General features: G+C 39.9%; 1 protein-coding gene across 29 annotated transcripts in view; it reads right to left on the minus strand.

Annotated features, from left to right (window-relative positions):
- MBNL1 (muscleblind like splicing regulator 1) overlaps window positions 1-25,842 on the minus strand; it is a 279,557-nt gene that overhangs the window by 35,891 nt on the left and 217,824 nt on the right. For 24 of the 29 annotated variants that reach the window (XM_077864652.1, XM_077864674.1, XM_077864670.1 and 21 more), the window contains 2 exons: window positions 5,472-5,642; window positions 4,277-4,387 (listed from right to left, as the gene is read on the minus strand). In XM_077864652.1, coding sequence (XP_077720778.1) covers window positions 4,277-4,387; window positions 5,472-5,642 — 282 coding nt within the window. Of the gene's footprint in view, window positions 1-4,276; window positions 4,388-5,471; window positions 5,643-17,365; window positions 17,388-25,842 lie in introns of those variants that run through there. The other 5 variants (XM_077864665.1, XM_077864661.1, XM_077864671.1 and 2 more) reach the window with 2 other exon arrangements.

Genomic DNA, 25,842 nt, shown 5'->3' on the forward strand with positions numbered 1-25,842 from the left:
TGTGAACAGTTTAAAAAAAAAAAGAGAGAGATTTAATGTTATGGCCTCTCCGCCTGAAAATGTAATCATTAATTTGTCTAGTATTCTTGTTTGAAAACTGTAATTTCCTTTATTTTTGTTTTGCGGGTTTTCTTTCTTTTTTAAGATTTTATTTATTTATTCATGATAGACATAGAGAGAGAGGCAGAGACACAGGCTTCATGCCAGGAGCCCGACGCGGGACTCGATCCAGGGACTCGATCCCAGGACTCCAGGATCGCGCTCTGAGGCCAAAGGCAGACGCCAAACCGCTGAGCCACCCAGGGATCCCCGTTTACACTGACCTCTCTCTCGGTTTCAGTAATGTGGCATTACCATGCTGTAATGTTGCAACTATCAGAGGGGCCCTAACTTATTTTAATACCTTATGTGAAACAGTGTCTGGCATACAATGTTTGTGATTTTTTTTTTTAAGAAATGGATGAAGTACATATCATAAATAATATCTGATTAGTATTTGCTGAGATCGCTGGAATATAAATTTGGTCAGATTTTTCTAGATGTTACCTGTGTGTGTGTGTGTAAAGGCTGAACTTGTAAGTGGTAAAAAATAGAGCTGCCTTTTTTTTTTTTTTTTTTTTTACTTGACAGCACATCATCAAAGCATATGAAACCCTGTTTCTGGGTACGCACAACCCTGTACAAGAGCTACTAAAGTCCCTGTAAACAATGACTTTGAATATTAAACAGCCAAAAGCTAATGGGAGTCCTCAACAAATTCATATTACAATGTCTACCCTCCCCCCCAAGAAGGCAAGCATATGACTGGAATAAAATAAGAAATACTGTTTTATTTTATTTTATTTTTTTTACTTTTTTTTTAGAAATACTGTTTTATTTTTTTATTTTTTATTTTTTTTAGAAATACTGTTTTAAAGTCAGCTTCCAGACTGACCTGCTGCCTGGGCAAATCACAATGACCACCTAGCCTTATTTTTAATTTTACCTTATCCTTCAATCTGGTTTAATGGGAGTGACAAACAGAGAAGACTCACTCCCAGCCCACCAAGGAATAAGGTTATCAACCCATATGGTCTGGCCCCTAAGATGCGGGCCTGTCCTCCAGCTGCTTGAGGATGCGCAGGCTCCTTGCCTGAAACAGGCCCTAGAAGGGCAGGTGGACGGAGCAGGACTCAGGATGATGGCCGTGGGAACATTTCACCACAAACGCTTTGTCATGAGGTGGCCTTATCCCAATCACTACTTGGGAAAAACTGGAGAGTAAAGCACTAAAAAGCAGCTTAAGAATTTTAGGTGTTCCTGGAAATGTGACAGATGATGACTTGAGAGCTTTCAGCGCTCAACCGCCAACATCCACGACATGGGGACACCATGCTGCCAAGGTGAGGCGACACGAACAGCTTTAAGCCCCCGCGACTTGTGAGCCAAGTCCAATAACTTTGAATTTCTTGGTCCCTAGGCTACTTCAAACCCACGAAAGGCACAGGAATTCAACTTGAGTCATGCACCCCGAGGCAGTCAGGTGTGTGGACCCTGAGGGCAGCTGCCACCAGAAATTACGGATGGCCCAAGCTAAGGCTTGGGAGCACGGGGAAAGGCGAGGAGTGCACGGAAGTGCAAAGCCCCAGATACAGCTCTTCACAACCATGGCTTATGCAGAGCTCTTCAAGGACAAAGACAAAAGCCTGGAATCAACAGAATTGCTGAAGACATCTTTCTGGGATGGCTCAAAGAAATACACCAGCTGCTTCCAAGTTGTGAGCCACAAGAGATGGTCTATATTTGGTTAGGTTGTTTAGTTTTCTTGTTGGATTATCTTTGCACCAGATAGTGCGTAAAAATGTAATGATTTTTTTTTTAAAGTAGCGCTTTAAAAAAAAAAATCCAAAAATTCAATTTTAAAAATTTGGATAATCAAATATTATAGGTCCTCCATTTCTCTTCAAAAATCATATAATAAAGAGAAATATGATCTTTTTCCACTTTTATTAGGGGCTTAGAAATGATGATAGAACTAATGCCAGTTTTTTAAAATAATTTATTTTGCAAGTTTTAGGGAGCAGACACACAGGTAAATTCAATTACTTCCTTTCAACTACTTATTTTCTTATGAAACGGAAATAATGATGAGATTGTTAGGAACCTGCAGATAATATACTTGAAACTTTTCACTACATGGTAATGAAGGTCAGAGATTTTAAATGGATCAACCAAGGACCCAGAGCTGGTTGGTGGCATGTCTCTAATTAGTATTTCTGCAGCATGGATGCCAGAACCTGAACCACTTGGGTTAAAATCCAGGACCTGCTATGCACTAGCTATGTACCTTGGGCAAATCAGTTAACCTTTCTGAACCCCTGCTGTCTTTATCTCTAAAGGTGAGATAATAACATCAGCTTTATAGGGCGGTTGTGGGGATTTATGATACAAAAAGTAGAGAGCGCAATAAATGCCCTTTGCCACCAAAGTGGAAGCCCTCTTTCTGGTTCCTGGCGTGGTGTATTTCATAACAACAGAATAAAGTCCACGAAAACAGTTAACTCTCCTATAAACCCCTGCATTCCCCAAGTTAGCACGGTGTCATCTTCTGAAGACCTTAACTTTAGAGACCCAGCCTCTCCCAATTTTTGAGAGGATGCAAACCCAACTGAGTGGTATCGTAGCTCCTGCCTGGTCGCAGCACGACCCTCAGCAAGCCCCCGGCTGCCTCTGCTCAGAGCGTGCTCATATAGAACCAACTGTGTGCCCCATTCTGTGCCGCAGTCTCTACACTGGGGCTTGTACTCTGATTCTTGCAGAGGATTCCTTGGGAATCACAGGGCCAGGTAAACCACCACAAACCTTTGCCTGTCTTCCTCGTGTTCAGGAAACTCCTTATTTCATTCATTCACTCATCAAGCAATTTTTGATATCGCTATATGCCAGGCATGATGGAGATGCTTCTCGATTTGATTAGAGTTTCTCTGCTACGTCTTCTCTTCGTGCTCCTTCACCTATGGTTTAGGGGCCACGCTGGTTAGCCCTAAAGAACTCAGATGCTTCGCCACCTTGACTACAAACCCTGAGACTGCCCAGATACTCCTAACTACTCCTGAATGATGGATCCGCTCACAGCATCGTCTCCTTTGCCAGAACCACCACCTGGGTTGGATCCACATGTGCGCTCTGTCTTCAAACACTAACATCTGTACGAGTTACCTGGCTGCTGCTAGCCCGGTTACAACCCCTATCCGTTGACCCAGCATTCAAGTTGCAGTAAGCAGCTGGTTATGACCATCTCATTTATTTCTGAATCTCTGTATCATTACCCTCATCAGCAGGGCTGACTACACAAAGGACTGAGAAGTCTCAGGTGGGGTTTTGAAGGCAAATTTCCTGGATTAAAGCCTTCTCTACAGTCATTAAAGCCCCAAATGCTTGAAAATTGAATAATTAAAATGACTTCTATACTTATTACAAAAACGTCACCCTGAACAGAGGGTATTTTTAGACTATGATCTCAGGATGCCTGTAGCAGAAGGGTAATTCTGCATTCAAATCTAGTCATACCAGGGGAAATTAGCATAAAGCCTGAATGTGCTCACAACTAATAAAAATAAATGTTTTTGTCAAAGCAGCGAATTTTCCCACAAAAGCACCAGAAAATGTGATTTGTCTGATGGTTTCAGAAATTGTGATTTCATGACTTCGAAAGCACCACATATGTGTTACTGTGTTTTTATAGGCATGAGCATAAACATTGTTGACAGCCCGTCCCAGGGTCACCCATACGATGAGCCTGGCATGGCCTTGAGTAAAGCTCAAGGACTAGCTCAGGAGATGCGCCGAGACTTTGCAGTGAGGAGCTCAAAGCCGTGACCAGCACTGTTTTTGGCAGCGTGGGAATTCCACCTGCCAGTCACTGAGAAGGCAGATAGAGCCCGGCCTTAAATGTTTAAGTGGAACAAAGTATCTCACATCAAGGAGAGATCCTTATACCAGCTAACGGAGTAGCCACCCCAAAGATTTATCAGATCTCCGAAACTGTGTGACAAGGCCAGCTGTAAGAGACCTCATGTCCTAGATCTTATGCTACGGAGAATGATTATAAACTTTTTTTTTTTTTTTTTTTTTTTTTACCCAAATGGAAATCTTCACGCTATCCCAATGCAGATATAATATTAGCAGATGCCACGAAAATAAATGCAAGATATCATATTTTTAACTGAGCCCCCGATAACGGTTAAAAAAATATAGATCAGGTTAAAACAGACACAGAATTATAACATTCTCTCACCTCAACTGTACAGTACTGACAATTGGTATCACTGCCGATGTGATATGGAGATCCCTCCCACCTCGAAATGCAATCCCCCCCTCTTTTTTGGAATGATTGGTGCATTAAGTTCTAAGAGAGAATAACAATTACATTGAGTTCAGGGGTTAAAATGTATCAGGAAAAAAAAAATCAGTTAGCACACATGCTACAGTTAGCGTATAAGAAAACTGTGGGTCTTCCCATTCCCATAACCCCACAATATTGCATATAAGTTAGTGACATAAATAACTGCCAGATATATTCTGATCACTGCAAATTTTAACATGCATTTAAATACAGAATTATAGTATCACAATTAACATCGGAACACATTTTGTAATCTAAAATTGCTTATGATATCGTCTTTCAATTTTATGAACAAATGTAAAGGTTATTGAAGTCATTTATCATACACACTCCCCCAAAGCATAAATAAATAAATAAATAAATAAATAAATAAATAAATAAATAAATAAGCAAGCAAGCAAGCAAGCAAGCAAGCAAGCTCAGAATCAAAAGTTACTCATACACAGTGCTCGGTAAACATTAGGTCAGTATGACTACCTACGATTTAAATTATTTAGCTCTTTGCTTAAAAACCCTGAGAGTTTTTGCCCCTCCTGATTAGTTAGTGATCTTTTAAGGAGATGTCCAAGGGCATGATATTGATTCGCCACTGTCAGAATTTTGGTAGCATCTGTAACTGCAGAGTAATTTCAGGTTGAGTTTGAAAGAATAAAAAGGCTCCTTTTCAATCAGGGAAGTGATGCAAACGGATTCTCTTCAAGAAAAGAGGAAAGGGAACATTTTTCTCAAAATTAAAGATGCTCTATGCCAAATTTTGCAATTTTAATTATTACCATTAAAGGGAGTCTGAAAATGCATATGGACTCTGTTGACGAGTTTTAACGCCTGCAAATCGTAGGATTTAATGTGAAGAGAATTTTAGGGGGAACACACGCCCTCATATAAATTTCCACATGATTTAGCAAGAAGATGAGTAACTTCACAGTGTGAAAACCTTTCCGAGCTTGCTTGGTAATTTTGCTAGAAAATGCTAGATACCTGATACTGTTACCTATGTTCATTTAATCCAGTGCAATCATTACTTTCACGCTGAAACTGAGCACTTGGAATTACAAACGTAAGGAATGAAGAACGAGTATGTGCTTACCACGGGTTGTAATGGGGCACCGGGCATCATGGCATTGGCTAGTTGCATTTGCTGGGCCAACATGGCCATGTTCTTCTGCTGAATCAAGTTATTGCGCCCATTTATCTCCAATTGCGTTTTTAAGTGTGGGGGTGGATGAAGATATTTGCAGTTCTCCCTGGAGCAACGACCCTAAAAAAAAAAAAAAAAAAAAAACAAAGCAGAGAATACCATTTAAAAAAGATTAGACCAGCAAATCCTCAAAAAGAAGTGCACTGCAAACCTACCCCTTGGATCTACCATGGGTTTCTAATGCACGGCCTTATCCATATCCATTTATAATACATTTAGAATTAAGTAATGATTTCACCCAAATGCATTATCAAAATGAGGTATTAAGACATTTGAAAAAGTCTTAAAAGCTTAAAGAAGTTCCCTTGTTTTTATAGTAGCACTAATATTCCTAGGGCCAAGTTTAAAAATCTACCAACAGGCAGGGTAATATTAAAATAAAGACTATGAAATAAAGGATACTAGCTCCTTCCAAATCTTCTGGTTAACTTTACTGAACCCAAGAGAATCACGAAGTTGTAGCACCTATTTTTACTTGTACAGAGTTCAAAGGAAATGAACTTGGAGGATATGACCCAACAGCTATAAAATAGGAAATAGACATATTTACCCTCCAAAAGATTTTTAGTGTAACATGGAGAAACAAAGTAAGTTAGCATAAAATAAGAAATGTGAATATACCCTTTCTTTTGGGATGGTTCTTTTCATCGAAAATATATATTAAAGTCTGTAATATGAAATATTGTATTAGGGATTTATTTCATATTATTTCAATACTATCATCATCCCACTGTTTCCATATTATTTCACTATGTTCTCAAGTCTGTACAGTAACAGGTCTCATCAGTTATTACCTTGACAACTTCTTTCCCCAATACATCTAATCAGAACTGTTTGGGAGGGTCAAAGGAAGATTCCATTGAAGCCATCAACCACCTTCCTGAGCTTTCTTTGATTTTTCTAAGAAAAATCCATTTGCCATAATTTGACCTTATACTGTAAACTGACTCAGCATGCTTATGTTCGTGATTAAAAAAAAAAAAAAAAAAAAAAAAAAAAAATCTTGTCACAATCCTAACTTGAAAGATCTATTTCTGGCTTGTTTTGTTTCAGGTTTTTAGGAATAAGTTTCTGCAAAGGGATAATGTCATAGGCTAGCGCCTTTCTTTCATTTTAGCAAGCTTTATGTAATAGAGCATCACTTCTAATACTTCAAGTCAGAAGGTGGCAAAAGACAGTCACCGATATCAAGGAACTGACAGGCTTCAAGGCCTGGGGTAGAGGCCTAGGTCTCCCATCAGCATCATGAGCTGCATTAAAAAACTCACTTCTTTAAGTCTCAGGCCTTTTATCCATTTCAAAATTGCTATGTAAGCTACACCATATGTTTATCACGAAGATCAGAGAAGATAATGTTTACGTCATGCCCCTGGCACTGAGTGTCATTCTGTGAGCAAGGTAAAGGTCAGGAGCTGCTACTGCCAACCCCCACCACCACTTTGATCGTATATCCAACAAAAGAAAAACAAAGTATTGGCATGAGGGGAACTTTTATAGTATCCTTAGTGATGCCTATTGATATGCTCACAAAGTACCACTTATCTATCTATGACTTACTCCGAATGAAACCCTGCTTGCTATCTGGGGAGGTCATGAGCATGTTATTAGCTTGAAAGCGTCTGGATGAAAAATAACTTTTACAGAAAAACAACACTAGGAGTCACAAGAGAAACCACAGAGCGCGGCTGGCCAACATAAATAAGCTCAAGGATAAACCACATGGTCTGATTTCAGGACTATCCAGTTGAGATGTCTTAGAGAAAACCGCCTTTCTCAGGACAAAGAACAACTTGGCTCTAAGAGAAATTCTGGATCTCAGTATCTCCACATCGTATCTCTTACTAACACTGGATCTGTTTAAGTGAAGAGAAGCAAGGCTTACCCCCCTGAGAATCCAGGTACTGTCAATACACCCAGATCAGCTTCTCTAGCTCCAACAATCGCACAGAGACAGCTCCGGGCCCTGAACTAGGCCTGGCCAACACCAACACTGATCTTCCTGAGCTATTCACGCGACTGCCTCCCTTAACACAAACCACCCAGGCCCTCCTCCCCGTGAACGTGAACGCAGCTCAGATTGAAATAATGGAGACAAATCACAGGCGCCTTCTATAGATTCTGTGTCAGATCCTGTCAAACCTTTTAATATGAAGCTCAGACCTTTGGTCTCTGTTTGGTATTTACCGCACTCATTCAGGAAAGATGCCATTCTACTACATTTCTTACATATGCTACCTTTCTATGCACGGCTTGATGTGATCGCACTGAAACTGCACCTTCAAAAAGCTACGTTCCTAAGGATATTTAGTGAAAAAGTTGGCAGACGAGCAGGCCTCTTCCATACAGTTTGTGGTGACAGATCTGGGGGGCCCAGGGATCTACATTTCAAAAGTATTCCAGATTATTCTGAAATAGCAAAAAAAAAAAAAGACTATAAAACACAATTCTGCAAATACATGTAAATTTTTCATTGATATGTGTGTGTGTGTGGGGGGGGACAAAAAAACTAGAGTAGCCTCTGCAATTGATGTTAGATAAACTCAGCTTCCCAGGGAGTTCAAAACGTGTTTAGTGCTGACTATGCTGCTGAATAATTGTGGTTTGACAAATAAAAAGGTCAAGAAAAAGTTAGAATAAACATCCTCTTCTAGAGGACTGCCTGAAAACCCTGGGGCAAATCACCAGCAATGCACCTTCTTTAAGAGGTAAGGTGAACACGCCGCTGGTATCTCTCGAAGTTCATCCCACCTTTGAGTTCCCAGGACCACCCCTCAATACGCGCTTGCAAAATCAATGGACACCTCCTAAAAAATCCTTAAAGATGAATTCCACTCTAACTCTACTCTGGACACAAGGAGAATAATAGAATGAGCACTAACTCTAATACCAAACTTTGCTTCTGAGTTGTACTAACTGATGCTTTCATTCTGAGGCCAGTAACCGAACACCCGATAAAAGGAGAAGAGGTAACAGAAGGTTTAGAAGTTGCATCAGGGAAGAAACAAGATTTGTGTAGAGATTCAATGTGTTTGGCATCCCAGTATCTATCCAGTGACAACACATTCTAAAAACCTAAGAACAGAAATCTGGTCACTATCTAGCGCTCGCATATGCAAATCTATATAGAGGAACTATATCCTAAATCATCCTGAGATTTTGCTTCAAGATACACTAAATTGGGCTGCTAGGATTAATGCTAAAATGTAAATATAAAGTAGTTTCTGTTCCATTTTGATTGCTCCATGCCGTTCAACCTATGGCCATGTAATTTGTACATTTTATCCGACACAGCTTGGTCCAAAGAACAGAATAGCAGCTTTGTTATTTACTTGTTGTGTGATCCTATGGGAGTTAAATTCTCTGAGTGGCCGTAACTTTCTGTAGACTGGCAACAATACCATTGATCTCACTGGTGATGTGTCCGGCTTGAGCAAGCTAGAGGGCCAACTTCATACAGGGTAGGGTTCCTAAAAGAACAGGCTGTTAATCTATGTTGTTATTTTTCTTTCTTTCCTTAAGGTCTCAAGCTAATAGCAACAACAGTTGCCCAATTTAGCACTGTATCTGTTAAAAGTACTAAAAATAATGCAAATAGCAAAACCCAGTGACAACGCATGTCAATCATCAACAATGTAAGCTTGGCCCTTAATCATCATTCTGTATTGGCCACATCCACTACAGAAGATGCCATTCTAACACATTTCTTATAGTGTTATGTTGCCGTGGTTTGTTTTTGTTGATGGCACTGACATTTACTGTCAGTGAGCTGCCCAACTAACCAGAGTCTGTACCATAAATACCTTTGATGCCAAAGAGGCTGTTTAGAGGTTAACTTGAACACAGATTTCAAAGACATCATTGTAATATACATACTATGTATTTTAAGGGAATGGAGGAAGTTCAGTGCAGTATCAATTCAGATTAAGTTCATTTTTCTCCAGTAATTTTTCTACAGCTTTACATTAAAAGTAATCTTTCCAAAAAAGTCAAAATGTTCCCCTGGTAGTCCTAAAAACCTATATGAGACCGATAACGGTCACTCAAGAGATCAACTCATCAAGACTTTAATTTCTGAAGTTATAAACTATTCAACTGTGAATTTAAGGATTTTTCTCATTAGCTTTTGAAATGGGCACAAGTTTGTGATTGTAACAAAGGAGAATGTATGTTTGGATAAACTATGTGAGCTTCAAAATAAGCACCTGGTTAATTTTTGAACATTGTAGTTTAATAAAGAGCACTTTTTAAATTTTTATTTTAAAATTTTATTTATTTATTTGAGAGAGAAGGAGAGAACGAGCAGAGGGGAAGGGCAGAGGGAGAGGGAAAAGCAGACTCCCTACTGGGCAGGGAGCCCGATGAGAGGCTAGATCCCAGGACTGTGAGATTAAGACCTGAGCCTAAGGCAGACACTTAAGCAACTGAGGCACCCGCATGCCCCAATAAGGTGCACTCCTAAGTAATTAATAATAGATGCATATATAGTACATATTTAAAAATGATGAGTATGTATGTACACTATATGATGTATATACACCATATGATGTATAATGGGATATAAATTGTAAAGATAAAACTGAATAGAACTACTTGGCAATTTAGAGATATGAGAAAATGGTCTTTTAGCTATTTTTAATATTTAAGAACTAGCTAACAATAAAAAATGAAACATCTTAGATATCGGTGAAACTCAATAAAAAATCAAAATTCTGTTTGAAAACTAGAGAAACTAACCTCTCATTTTTAACTATAATTCATCTACCTAAAATAAAAGGCATATGGTGATTTCTGAGATCAGAATGTAAAAAGACACCTGGGCACCTGAGGGGCTCAGTAAGTTAAGCAGCTGCCTTCAGCTCAGGTCATGATCCTGGGAGAAAGCCTGACATGGGGCTCCCAGCTCCGCTGGGGAATCTGCTTCTCCCTCTCCTTCTGCCCTTCTCATGCTCGGTCTCTCTCTCTCTCTCTCTCTCTCTCTCTCAAATAAATAAAATCTTTTTAAAAAAAGAATGTAAAAAGACATTAAGCTGCCAAATAGTAACTAAGTGATAGAATTAAAATTACTGGGTCATATCTGGGTAGACTCTGGAAATAAAGGGTAATGAAAAAATTATAAGGGTACCAGCTTATACTCATCAATCTTTTCCAACTTTCACTGGAAATACTGGTTTTCAGGAAAAACTGTTTCAACTGCACCCATTTATTTCAATTGTTAAAATAAAACCAGTATTTCCTTTGGGGCAATTGAGATACACAAATGTTTTTGAAGCACTTTCTGGAGATATTCATTGCTCAGATATTGGCCAGAAACTCTGGCAAAGGAATTTGGTAGCTTCCTATTGAAAATTCTTACTACTTTTTCTTTTTCTTTTTTTCAGCTGAGATGATACAAGTATCTCAGAAAAATTTTGCCAAAGGGGGAAAAAAAACTGGCAGTCAAAAAATATCATTTCATGCATTTCCAAAAATATTTCTTATGGCTCTACCATGCTAATTTGTAATTATCGATTCTGATACAAGGTGAATAAATTTACATATATAATATTTATTTAAAAATTACTGGCATCTAGTGGTAGGAAATTTAAGGCAGTTTAAAACACGATTAACTTTTAGAAAAAATTATATGCACGCAAACATGCTTGCACATGCATATACACTCCCATTTTGTTTTCGTTTAGGTGGATATGAGTTTGATTAACTCTAGAAATTAGTTTATTGGCTTGCAAATATTGAAAATAGTTTATTGCACCTAACACACAGGATTTAGTTGCTCTTAAGTGTATGTTTTCTTACAGGCTGCTTGTTTCCATGAAGGACTTGCTCCAGCTTACAAGAACAGAAGCACCTTATAAGAGGAAGCTCAAGCTTTCTCAGCCTCGGCACTATTGACATTTGGGCCGTACAGGTTTTGTTGTGGAGCTGTTCTGTGCACTGTAGGATATTTAGCAGCATGCCTGGCTTGCTAGATGCCTGAAGCACTCCTGTCCTCAGTTATGACAGTGAAAGTTGTCTCTAGATATTGCCAAATACCATATTTGGGGCGAGGGGGAGGCAAAATCATCTCCAGTTGGGAGTCAACCACTGCTTTATACCTCATGGAATTTAATGGGGGCTTCTTAGCCTGCTTTGGCAGCCACAACAAAATACCACAGACTGAGTGTTTTAAACAACAGGAATGTATTTTCTCACAGTTTCTGGTAAGAGTGTTTTCTGGCTTGCAGACAGCTACCCTCTTGCTACCCCTCATACAGCCTTTCTTGGTGTGTGCACGAGGAGAGAAGGTTTGTTCTAATGTCTCTTAGAAGGACATTAATCCTATCAGATTAAGGTCTCACTCTTGAGACTTTAACCTGAATTATTTCCTTAGAAGCCCCATCTTCATATACAGCCACACAGAAAACAGGGCTTCAACATAAGAATTTTGGGGGGGGGACACAAACATTCAGTGCATAAAAGGGGTACACAACTAAAAACTGCCAACCCAAAGTTATTTGTAATTAACTTTAAATATTTCCATACTCACATTTAAATGTCTGACAATTTCCTCAAACTTAAGATAATAAGTTTTGTCCTATAAAACCTGACTCAAAGAAGGTGGGCGGTTGACCAGTTAGTTATTCCTTCTAATTTTGCCACATTCTAATAGCTGTAGCTTCTAAAAAGTTTCAAGGTCTGAATATGTGAGTTTCAATGTTTATTTCTTATGTGAAATTAAAACAAAGATGGTAGTATATAAAAAAAAGTAAATAAGTTCCAAAAATATATTAATAGCTCCATTCACCCATTAACTAGAACACTGGATATGCTGACTTTAAGAGTCACAACATTTTCTTGGTCTCACTTCCCTACAGAAAGGTTCTTTCAGGATAACTACATGTGAGACGTATACTCCCTACTTTGAAACAGAAGCTACTGAGAAAGGTAAATTAAGTAGCCAGAGAACCCAGAAAAATAACGAACGACTTCGGACCACCACCTGAAATGCTGGTGGATCCTTGCATAATTTTGTGTTTAGTCATATGCAAATGTATACACACATGTATGTAGGTATACACACTTGAAATTGGATTAAGGCCGTTCCTTGCATGAGAAGTAAAGGCTAAGAGGTGGAGGGAAAAGAACATTCATTTTGTCTGTTCATCTTCTGTTTTCACTGGATGAATATAAAGCCTATTTTCAATGGAGGCAGCTCTCTAAAGATGTAAACTTTTGTTGGGAGATGATGCAACCCTAATCTAAACATAAATAAGGAAAACAAAAGCCTTCTCTTTGGAATTAGAACTATCAGAAAAGAAGAAATTTTGTCAGTGGACAGTGAAAAACAAAATGCTGATAATGATCAAAGAAGCTAAAGGATAGGGTTAAGAGGGTAGACACAAGGGCTCTAAAGGTTACTGGTTGTGGGGGGGTGATGGCTTTTGCCGTTAGTCTAAATGGATAGAACTCTAGAACACCCAGCTTCCCTGAATAGTTAGCACCATCCTTAGATGTATCTAGAGAACCACAAGGAGATGGACAAATTGCACCAATTCTAGTTAGATTCAGGACACAGAGAATCTATTACTTGTAGGATTATTTGGAATACATGGATTTCCTGTATGCTTTAATGAATAAATGCTAAGACTTCTACTAAAAAGACAAACACATACACACACACACATATATATTCACCCCAACTATGTACCTATTTCTAAGAGCAGCATATGTATTACAAACTTAGATTCTGCTCTTGTTGCAAATTTAAGAAACCTAGAATATAAAACCTAAAATTTACATTTCATGTTTTATTTCGAAAAACACATAAGGACTTTTAGAAAGCCATAGAATAAAACGCAAAGGAACACTGGACTATCATTTGGTATAAATCCCTAATGTAGCTGAACAGGTATTTTCATTTCTTTTCTTGGAAAATCTCTGTGGAGATTTTACTGATTTTAAGTTATTGTTTTGTTTTGCTGTGTGTTGTAAACAGTGTACTATATTCTATTGTAAAGATACATAGTATCTACATTCTTAATAAGCCAGTACCATATATTTACTCTATTTAAGTTGTATAGTATTGTATGTAGTAAATATGTAATATTCACATATTTTTTTAAAAGAGTTTATTTATTCATGAGAGACTCAAAGAGAGAGGCAGAGACAAAGGCAGAGAGAGACCCGAGGTCCCTTTGGGTGGCCCGATACAGAACTCGATCCCAGGACCCCAAGGTCACAACCTGAGCCCAAAGGCAGATGCTCAACCACTGAGCCACCCAGGCGTCCCTATAATATTCACATGTTAACAGTAATTTTTCTATGTCCTTTTAATCCTCAAGTATTATAGCTCTTTAACTCATAACAAAATGGGATTTCTATTGTCCTTGCTGTTTTTGCACACTGTACCTATTTCAGAATTTTATCATGTGGAAAGGTAAGAAGATATTCTTTACACCCAACACTACTTTTCCTGTTTTACTTTCTTCATTGGACTTGCAGATAACTCCAAGAACACATGCATTCTCAAAGAACATGAAGATAGGAGCCAATTCTCCTTTTATTTTGCTAGGCATTTAACTTCCAGTCTTCTAAACTTAACATAAGGTAAATAGAGTAACACTAATCGATATCTAAAGCTTAACTTTCCAGGTGGAGACTACTCTATGTTCATCCAAACAACATGAGGCCAAATGCTTGGAGCTCAGGTCAAACCCAAGAGCTGGGAAATTTTTCTCCTATCAGTGAGAGGAAAAAAGCAGAAATTTATGAATGTATTTTAATTGAAATAGTCTCAGTTTTTAAAAATCATTTTAGCCCAGATACAAAATATTTTTCTTGTGTTTACAAGAGAAGTCCAATTTAGATTTTTCCATTTCTTGATCCCATAAAAAGTTCATGTTCACACATACACTGTGGCTTGACAATGATTGAGACTGCCAGGAAAAGGAAGAAAACTACAAACCCAGGTGCATACACACAATGTGCTGAGTTCAAATTTGTAATCTTGCCATGGCCTGAAAGAAGGTAACAGAGTCTGTTTCACTTGGGTTAAATGTTCTCTCATCAAAGTCTAACATGATCTCAACCCGGCAATTTTAGGTTAGACGTTTCTAGCTCGTACTCCAAGGCTGTTCTAGGCACTACTTCATAGAACATTCCTAAGTGCGGTGATGAAGATTCTTGGACATTAAAACCAATAGTGACATTTACAATATCCCAAAATATCCTCAATGCTGACGCAAACTCAACGCACTCTAACTCAAACATCGGGATACTATGACTTTTTTCCCAGAGAACTTAGGAGCTTTAATTGCACAACTCCCATTAATCATCCTGAAAATGGCATAACTGAAACTCTACACATCTAGAGAAGTATTATGTAATGCATGAGAGCCTGAAGAGGTGGAAAAAGGAGAAAAGGCAACAAATCACACACATTCTTGGTACAAAAATACCATTCCCTTCTTTCTCCAGCAGCTTTTGTCTGTGAGAGATCCCATATACGTACAACGGTGATGGCAACAGCAATATGAGCACACAATTGTAGCTGACAGTCATCTGAAGACAGTTGGCCTCTTCGGTTGAGGGCCCACAAGGATCCTATGTTAAGAAATGTCGGTGGTGGGATGCTGTATGAAGGAACAGGCTCACCTTTTTGTGACAGCCATGGCCTCGCCTCTACCCCGCAGAATGCCACACAAGCGTGTAGCCTACTGTGTGAAGTGCAGGGAAGGGTTTAACTGGCACCTACTGTCTGTCCCTCTTCCACCGTCTTCCTGTGTTCCCAACATGGGTCTGGCCAACATCCCTGAGTCAAACCAGAGTCTCCATGACCTTGTGAAAGCCCAGTGACATTTGGTAGGTGCCAGCATCATTAAACAGTCCAACATTTCTTGGCTGCTTTTTTATGGCACCATAAAATTGGAAATGCCAGGTCACTATGTTTCTATTATTTTTTTCAATTGCTTCATTATTTTTTCGGTAGAGCAACTGTCAGACTTCTAAACTGTTGGTAGCAAGAAACACTTGTGAAGTTTTATGGCATCCAAATGAGACACTCTTCAATCTTGGCTAATAATTAAAAACCCTAGCATTTACGTAATAAAATTTAGTGCTCTATTTGTAGCACATGCCTTTCAATTGAGAAATACAAAATGTTTTAGAAATAGTACCCAATTCATCATCGTATCATTATAGATGGATTACAACATGACCATATCTATTATATTTCTAAGGATTTCCGGAGGGTAAAAAGAAGGTGAATGTTCTAAGTCAACTGCATAGGATTTTTTCCTTAATGATCTCCTGAAAGACTTGTTTAAGCAGTCCTTTCCAGTCCTAGCATTGGCCACACAAAAGCTCTCCATCTTTAAATATCTCCCCAAACGTATGTGGGGAGGAGATGGTAAGGATGTGGGGAGGAGGGTGCTTCTCCAAGGGCATATAATCAAGCCAAGGCAGTCTAGCTACACAGTTGACACTCTTCCCCACTACGCTGGAGATGCATTCGCACTGATGTTCACTTTTAGATACTCAAGTACATATGTACGTATGTTTCTCTAATCATTACACTAAAACATAGATGATTCTACCCAGAATAGGTCAGAACCAAATGAATGCCTCTATCTCCATTGAGTTCTACAAAGGAGAAGATGTTTCACGACATAAACAAGTGATTCTGGAGAAGCCTAATCCACACGGTATTTCCAAAGTATAATGAATAACATTAGATTCTCTTATAAGTTTCAGTTTATCTGCTATTCATTTTTTTTTCCCTTCGGCAGGACTTATACTATAGGGTCAATGTTAGAAAATAAATGAACACCAAACAGGTTAAAATTTTGCTTCCCACCACCTGTTGCAACAAGACATCTAGCAAGGCAAGAGGTTCTTAGATTATCTGTGCATTCCCCTGACTGGCCTCTGTGATTTGGATATATTACAAATGGATACAAATGGACACGCCAAAGGATACTGGATATGCAGAAAAGGTGACTTTATATAGAAAAAAGAATACATATATTCTTTATATATGAATATATAAGTATATATTTAAATGTATGTATATATAATACATATTTACATAAATGTGTATATATATATCCTTTCTATATAAATTCTTAATGTATGTATATAAAATGAAAACTATAAGTTAGTGATATAGAGAGGATGGCAGGTTTTAAGGGGCAAGTCTTTTATTCAGCAATAAAAAACTCAAAGAAAATCAAAGAGGTAAAACATCTCTGAAGTCAGCTCAAGATTAATAACACTATTACCTTGCATTTATATGAGGCATTTGCTATGTTTGTACCTTCTAGATACACCTACTTATAAATTTTTACATACCTAAAATAAGATTTATTATCAGTTATGATAAACTTTAAAGAATAATAATATGCAATATTTTCAAAGTCCTATTTCAATACTTTTCACTGTAAATCTTTCATCCAAGTCCACTAGTTGGGATACTGTATACTGTGCATTGAATTAGTGCTCAGGTCATTTTCCCAACTGTACCGGATGTCCAAAATTTTGTCAATTATGTGCCGAAATTATTACACTACACTGCTCTCTAATCTTTCAGACACATCATCATCTTTGCCAAGTAGCAAACACCTTTTTTTCCCCCCCGATTTTTCACTCGGACTCCTCTGTAAAACCTCTGGGATTCCCTCACTGCACACAAATGTTGTCGCTGGCTGGCCCCACAGGTCTCATCTCGAGACCAGTGATTAAACGCTACTTCTTCACATAAACAACAATGACAGAGCACGAAGAAAAGGTGAGGCGACAAAGGTCCTTACCACGGCTGACCACTGTCTCCTTCAGACAGATCAACTTTGTACTTGAACAAAATGTGCTCAATGACACTGGCTCTGTTCCTGCAGGGAAAGCACCCTCCCCCCCCCCCCCCCCCGCATCCCCATGACAATTTGCTAAAATTGTGCACAGACTTCAGGCTGCAGTGAGGAGAAAGACAATTGGCTCCTGAGCCCAGAACACATCTCGATTGGATGCTGACTGCAGCAGCACAGGCAGTGAGGGTGGGGGAAGGAAAAAAAAAAAAAAAAAAGCAGAATCACAACCAAGGCTATCTGAGCCTGAGCCGGTATCCTTCTCTCCCCCCACCCCCACCCCTACCCTAGAGGCTTCCACCGGCTTTTTAAAGGCAGGGCCCCAAGTCTCTACAGAGACGACACAACGCAAGGGACTTAAAAGTGATCAGTGGGAAGAAAATGGGAATTTTGAGAAAGAATTTTGAGCAAGAGCTCATGGTTCGAGTATCCTCCGGTCGCTTTTTGGAAAGATGCATGGGCACAATAAACAAACAAGTACGACTGGGTGCGCGTGAATCCTGGAACTCTCACCAACATCTATAAGGAGACTCGTGGAGGCGGAAGGGTACTGAAGTCATCACTTAAACACAGGCACTCGAAAAAGCTGCATCATCACAAGGTTGCCTTGTTCTAGAAGGCAATCAGGGGCTGCGGAGCGGATTCCACTTTAAGTGCTTATTTAATTAAGATGAGGAGTATGGAGGTGGTGGGCCTCCCAAGAACATCAGCCATGGCAACACTGTTTTTTAATAAGCCGGAATTTTGGGAACGTAAGAGGGGAAAAGCACAGGCTGCTGTCACATGATGTTTTTCTCTCGCTATCGTATCAACAGCATTTAGGCTGGAGGCCCCATCTGCTAAACACCAGGCCTGGGTGCAGGGAGCGAGTAAAGCAACCGAGGCATGGATTTTCGCCTCCACCTCTGGCTAATGCAAGTGGGCGCCGGGAGCAGTAGCTGGTTTGCCTTCGCTGGCACTTAGGACCTGCCTCTCTGCTAACGGACTCACGTGGCTTCACTGTGCATTGTTTGTACACCTCCTTCCTGTGCCCACTGCTTCCAGAAGGCGGTGTCGTGTCTCAACCTCGTGCCCACCAGCTGGGCCAACCCAATAAGCCCAACAACTATTTGCCAAGTGAATGAGTCCGTCTGTCTTTCAGGATACAAGATGCTCTGTCCAACAACATTTTCAAGCATTCCTTCTGTATCCCCTCCAGGGCCCCTCTCAACTCACATGCTATGGTCCCATTTTTTTTTTTCTTCGTCAACTCTATTTCCCTTCTTCCCTAGTCTCCTCCCCATTGGCTCCTTCTTTAGGTAACTTCTTACCAGAGATACCCAACCTCATCTTTGTACTTTGCTCCCCTCCACCCACCCATATAAGAAACATGGACACTTGTTGGATTTATCTGTGTCCTTAGCTTGTAAGCTTCTCACATACAGGCCTTAGAGAGCTTCTCACAGGAAATGTCCCAGGACTTGACATAAAAAAAGCAACTGAGCCCCAGCTCAATGGTTAACATCGCATGAGCTGGAATCACAGAGTTGTTTGTTCAAATGCCAACTTCGGCATTTATTAGTAGTGAGATTTTGGGTTAATTATTCAACCTCACTACATTTCAACTTCCTCTTCTATAAAAATGAAGATAGGAATACCATCCTAGGGAGGATGTAAGTATTAGAGGAAAGAATGTACACAAGGGCCTCAGTTATGATGGTCTGGTACTCAGTAAATGGACATTCCTAGCGTGTCCGTTACACCCCTGGAACCTCAGAAACCCTGCTTCCGGTTACTCGGTCCCACTTCTCGGGACAAGCTTGAAAGGACAAGCTTTCTCTACTTCCTTCAGCTTCCCCTCTACCAGAGTCCTTCAGCTCCCTATCAAGTTAGAATCTCTTCTACTGAACCCACACCAAGCCTCTAAGTGGCCAAGGACGGCAATGAATGGTCCAGCACACACCCAAAAACAAACAAACAAAACAAACAAACAAAAGAAAACAAAACACCCATCCAGGAGCCAGGGAGACCTGGATTCACTGCAGCTCTTCACCCACTGGCAATGGGACCTTATGCAGGTCCTCAACTCCCGGCCCAAACAGCGCCTTTATTTGTGAAACTGCATCCGAGTAACATCGCTCCTGGGTGGCTGTGAGAAAGCTTTCCCAGTGCCCAAGGTAAGTCTCTTACCAGAGGGAAACGAAGCATCTGGATTTTAAACTGAGTGGATAGTAACAGGGAACCATATTCCTAAGTTACATTTAATTACGAGAGATGACACTTTCAAATGTCACTTTCTGGGGGACATCTTCTCCCTCACTGTCCCTCCCGGCCTCGTCTTTATTTTCTTGCCAGAGAGAATAAACTCACAGTAGTGAACTCAGCACCTGTCAAATTGCATTACAGCTAATTTCCACAAGTCTGTCTGCTGCTCTAGATTAAGAACTTGTTAAAGACAGGGCTAAACCTAACTTAGCAACCTAAGCATTTCTGATAAATGTTTGTAGAATGAATACGCAATTTAAGAGACAGGAGGGCATTTCTGGCATCCCAGCTATCACATCACTGCGATGATACTGATAAAGCCTAGGCGGTTGGTCCTTGACCATGGCTGCACATTATAAATAATAAATTTCTATACCCAGCATCCACTCCCAGAAATTCTAATTTCATTGATCTTGGCTGGGTCCCAGGCAAGCTCTCAGATGATTCTAATGACTGCTACTCTGAGGACCATTGGTTAGTCTATATATACCAATCCGCATTCTCATTTATGCATCAATCACAACTTTTTCCATAGTTCTTGCAAAGCCAGTGTTTGCCAATGACTCCAGGGCAACTGCTAGCGTTATCTGACTGTCTCTTCACCGACATATCTGTTTCTAAACTGGTTCCTCCATAGCTCCTTCCCTACACGGTGATGGAAAGGGCACCCAAGGGCAAAGGACGACCCAAAAAAGAGCTACTGCCTTTTGCTCCCTTGGGCATACAGTCATAGGACGGTGCCTCAGACCAGCACCACATGCTTCTAAACACCTTGTTCACAGGAAGCAAGAGAGCTCATGGGAAAAGAGGGGCATAGGATCCATGTCATCAGTGTACCCAGGAGAGCCCTTAAGTATTCTTATTAGATACTCGACATTGATGGTACACCAAAAAGTGTATCAAAGTATTAGTGGCATTTTAGATTAGTAATAGCAGTTCATATACAATTTAGTTTCATTCCCATCCACTGAGGGCTAGAGGTCTTAGGTGGCTCCTAAGTTATCTTGATAGTATTGAGTTTATGACTCCATTGTAAGTTGCCTATGCTCAAGTTAAAATTATCATAGCTGCAGTAAACGTTTATGAAGGTAAACTGGCATGTCATAAATTTTCAAATAAGAAGATATGAGGTCTCCACAGGACTAACAGCATTTGCTTTGGAAGACCATTACAGTGGATAGAATCCTTGCCCTAATGGTGACCTCCTCTGTGTCCTGTCCGGGTGTAATTACAATGTCTATCATTAACCCTCACAATAATCTCTATCATCTACCCTCAGGGCAATCCCAAGAAGTGATTCTTACTAGCCTCCTATTACAAATGAGGAAACAGAAGCTTCCAGAGGTTAAATATCCCATGTAAGGCCCCACCTGTGTCAAGTGGTGAAGTTGGAAGTACTAGACATGTCAGAGTCCCCATACATCCCACCAGTGGGTAGGCAGGATACAGGTGGCCGAGACAATCTAGGGACTGAGGGCAACTTTAATCTGTTGTTGCTGTTTGCTTGCAGATACAACACATGCTTTTACTTCAATCCAGACAGAGAAACTGGACATTGATATGTTCCACCCGCATCAGAAATTATTCAAAAGCGAAACAGAAGGTTTCTTTTGTGTTTCTTGCAATAATACCAGAACATACAGAGTCTATGAAATTGTTCTAAAAGAGCAAGATTTGGGCAGCCTGGTGGCTCGGCAGTTTAGCACCGCCTTCAGCCCAGGGTGTGATCCTGGAGACCCGGGATTGAGTCCCACGTTGGGCTCCCTGCATGGAGCCTGCTTCTCCCTCTGCCTGTGTGTGTCTCTGCCTCTCTCTGTGTCTCTCATGAATAAACAAATAAAATCTTTAAAAAAATTAAAAAATGAAAGAGCAAGATTTATATATAGATAAGAAATACATATGCACAGACACACCTATGTGGACATAGATGAAAGAGAAAGCAGAACAGAACAAGTGATTCATTGTCTCCTTATCAAACTTATCAAAGATCGATGTAAAAAAGTAAGCTAGAAGCTAGGCACTGAATGGATGAGGCGAAAATAGATAGATGGATGGATGGATAGATAAATGATGGAAGAGAACTGTTGTCAAATGTTTCAAGGTGTTGCCTTAAATATACTTCACCTTAAATCTTAGTATCTTCTGGAATAACTCATTTATTCATTTATGCACCATTTGATGGGGCCTTTCATGTGCTCAGTGCTATGGGGCAATTGAGTCAATAAATGAATCAGATGTTGTTTTTTTTTTCCATGAAGAGAAATGAGGCATGCACTTAAATAACTAGAATATAATGACAGAAGGCAAAGATTGTTATATGGGACGTTCAGATAAAGAGTTCTCAATTCGAAGGAAAAAAAAAAGAGAATGCTTCCATTTAGAAGAATCAAATTAACGGCTTTGAAGATGAGGTATAATGTAAACATGAAGAGTTAGAAAAGATATCCAGGTAGAGGAAACGGCATAGTCTGAAGCATCAGTGACAAATAATAAATACATTTATAAGAGACGTGAGAAAGAAGTATGAAACGTAGGCTGACTCCGGTGTGAGGACAAGTTTTAAAAACTTGAGTTACAGATCATCTAGTTCCTTCTACAGACCGGGGCCCGGGATGTCGTCAGCACAGCAGCAAAGCTGTACTTCATGAACTCATGGGGCAGGACTGTGAGGACTCCTGAAGTGGCTGAGAGCTGGGGAGGGGACACCAATTAAGTAATTTAACGGATGGGGCCAGAGCTAACACAGATCTGATCATTCTCCAAATCATCTCCCAGACCCATCTTTTTCACACCCTCCCCGAACCACTCCTACTCTAATGCGTGCAAACACACACACACACACACACGCTCTCCCAGCCACAGCGAACTGAACTAGGTTCAGTGTCTTTCATAAGACATCACTTTGACCATGTAGATCCAACTATCAAAACACTCTGCCCTTGCAGGGTTTTTTTGGCCTGGCTAATTTGTAGTTAGACTTAAGAGTCTCCAGTTGATGTCACCTTCTTTAGGAAGCCCTTTTTTTTTTTTTTTTTTAAGCTTCATCTTTGTTTTACGTTCTTCTGGCTGATTCCAGAGCATTCATTACCCTTTATCATAATTAAATGCCAGCTGCCTGTTTCCTTTACTAGACCAGGCTCAGTGAGAGTGGAACCATGACTGCTTATTTGCCATTTGCATTCCCAAAACAATACCTAGACAAGGGGCAGGCTCATAACAGGTGTTAATTTGTTATTCTATATGTTGGCAAATTGAACACCAATAAAAAATAAATTTATAAAAAACGAATCTTATAAAGCAACATGTACATTGCATCATATACATAGAATACATATTTAATAGACACAATGAACGTGTAGAGAACATACGTTAACCTGATGTCTGACTTCCAAACACCTAAAACAGTGCTTTTTGAACACCTAGTAATATTCTGCCAATTAAGCTTTATTATCTTTATATCTTATAATTTCATACAACTCAGTAGCAAATTTCTGGCTCAATCATTAGTCCATTACTCCGTTTCACTGCTGCCTTATACCAAGATAAAAACTGGACTCCAGAGGACAATCACATCTGAGAAGAATAAATAGTAAATGTAATATGGATTGTTCCGATTGGAAAAGGCTACTCAGAGGTATCAATACAGTAGATAACTCGGCAAAGATTCTGAAGCACTGCTCAAGCAGCATACCAATAAAGTAACCACATTATGTTCTTTTTCCTGATTTCAAAAACACCAAAAGCAATGAAAAACAAAGTTCATGTCTGCCTCGTTTTACTCTGCCAGTAGCTGATATGGATCATTTTAAGGTCTGTGCTCTGAATGTGACATATTCGTCTTTAACATCTGAACATAACAGTCATATTACCCCCCCCAAGAGAATCCTACAAGATCATGAAATCAAATATGAAAAGCCTGTCTAAAATTAGATGGAATTGTTCTAAACTGGTGTAGCAAATGCACTAACATAAAAAATAAATAAATAAATAAGAATCAGGATCTATGCCTACCTCCTAAACAGTTTTTCCAAACTATTTCAGTGACTCATAATGATGCGATTAAGTTTCACATTACCCAAAATACATTTAAGTACTCTACGTGTAACTATTTTTAGGTATCTCTGAAATTGTTTGTTTCACAGTTAGCACTGACCTGTAATCAAAATAATTTCAAATTTCATTTAAAAAGCTGTGGTTCCTAATCTACAATAAATTTCTCTTGTGCTGAATTAGGGCAACTGTTTTTGGTTTGTTTTGATTTTTTTTTTTTTTACATACATTGTGCCCTGAAAAGAACCATTTGGTAAGGCAGATTATTTTTTTTTAATATTGATTTCCAAAAGAGAATAACATTGATAATCAGATGGACTGATTATGCAAATGAACAAAAAAAATAATTCATCTTCAAATCGGTATGCTAATTATAAACTGCCAGGGTTTTCCTGAATATTCTAGCTTATGTGGGACCAGGGTGCAGGTGCCTCCCCCTGCCGAGTGAGTGCATGCCATGGTGGAGCCTGTGCCAGCGCACGGCAGCAAGAGATTTATAATGTATCAGTCAATGCAGTTATTTTAGGAAAATATTAAACAGAGGACCATGGAAGGATCAAGAAACACCTTAAAAAAGACTCGGGTAAAAATTCACAAATTATCAATAGCTTCGTTATTTACGTTTAAAGCATACCATTGATCATTTGAGATTGAAACAGCTCTCAAAATGATGATGTTCCTTAACTGCCAGATTTTAAAAGGTGAGGAAATTTTCAGGTTGGATCACCCATTTTTAACAGCCCATCGCTACTGTCACACAGGCTTCACAGGGCCGCCCTACAGGCCTCCTCTTTATACAGCCCTGCTGGCTTACTGCGTGTTGGGGGAACCTGTCATTTCCCCTCCTGTTGTCTTTCCAATGACACATTTAAGGGCAGGTCATATACCCCATCCCGCCCCCCATGTTTGTCTTCAATGCACTTCTATGGGTCTGCTATGCAAAAACATCTGTTCATTCACCACAAACCATTCCTTCTACCTCGGTTTTCGTAAACAAAACACCGCTCACATAAATGAACAGATGGTTCGTTAAAATAAAGAGGTAATCCTCACACTTTCTTTTTTGAGAATTTTAACCGACCTCTCTCTCTTTTATCTGCCTATCAAAACACCCCAAAATCCAAACCAACCAAACAAAAAACCAAAAGAAAGGGGATCCCTGGGTGGCTCAGTGGTCTGGCACCTGCTTTCGGCCCAGGGCCTGATCCTGGAGACCCGGGATCGAGTCCAGCATCGGGCTCCCGGCATGGAGCCTGCTTCTCCCTCTGCCTGGGTCTCTGCTCTCTCTCTCTCTCTCTCTCTCTGTGTGTGTGTCTCTCATGAATAAATAAATAAAATCTTAAAAAAAAAAAAGAAAAGAAAAAGGTCACGTGAAAATAGTATGAAAAGAGAAGGTGATGTGGGCAGATCATAAAGCCTAACACACAAGGGAATATTTCAGAAAACAGATGGTCGGTACCATGAAGTGTCCTTCATACCACGACGTGGTACCAAGGTGAACAAAGTGCAGGGGAGAGCACACTGGGAGTCTAGCATTTTCCCTGAACTTCACAATGACCATAGGAGTAAGTAATATTAACCGTGTTGTGCCAATGGGGAGACAAAGACTCGCAGAGATTAAATGCCTTGCCCAAGATGACAAAAGTAGCCAATAAAGTTTGAGTCCCAAATTCAGGTCTGATGCCAAGTTGGAGGATTGTGTCCTCCATCACGCAGCTGCCTTCCCAGGAATTCAAAAAGACAGAGGGCCTAACAGGTAAGATAGCACACAGGTGGGAATTTCAGGCCATCCAATGGCCAGTGTTTAAGCCAACCTGATTGGGACGAAGGCTTTACTTAGGGGAGGCACATTCAGAGAGTTAAGGCTGTGAAAATGAATAAAGGAAACCTCACTCAAATGGAGTTTTAGGAGGGCGGGTGGCGTGTGGGTGGCTCAGTCGATTGGGCATCTGCCTTTGGCTCGGGTCATGATCTCAGGGTCCTGGGATGGAGCCCTACGTGGGGCTCCCTGCCCAGCGGGGAGCCTGCTTCTCCCTCTCCCTCTGCCCTTGCCCCTGCTCATGCACCTGCTCTGGCTCTCTCTCAAATAAATAAACAAAATAGTTTTTTTTTTTTTTTTAAATAGAGTTGGG

This window comes from Canis aureus, chromosome 22 (assembly GCF_053574225.1).
Source record: "Canis aureus isolate CA01 chromosome 22, VMU_Caureus_v.1.0, whole genome shotgun sequence".
NCBI classification, from domain to species: Eukaryota; Metazoa; Chordata; class Mammalia; order Carnivora; family Canidae; genus Canis; species Canis aureus.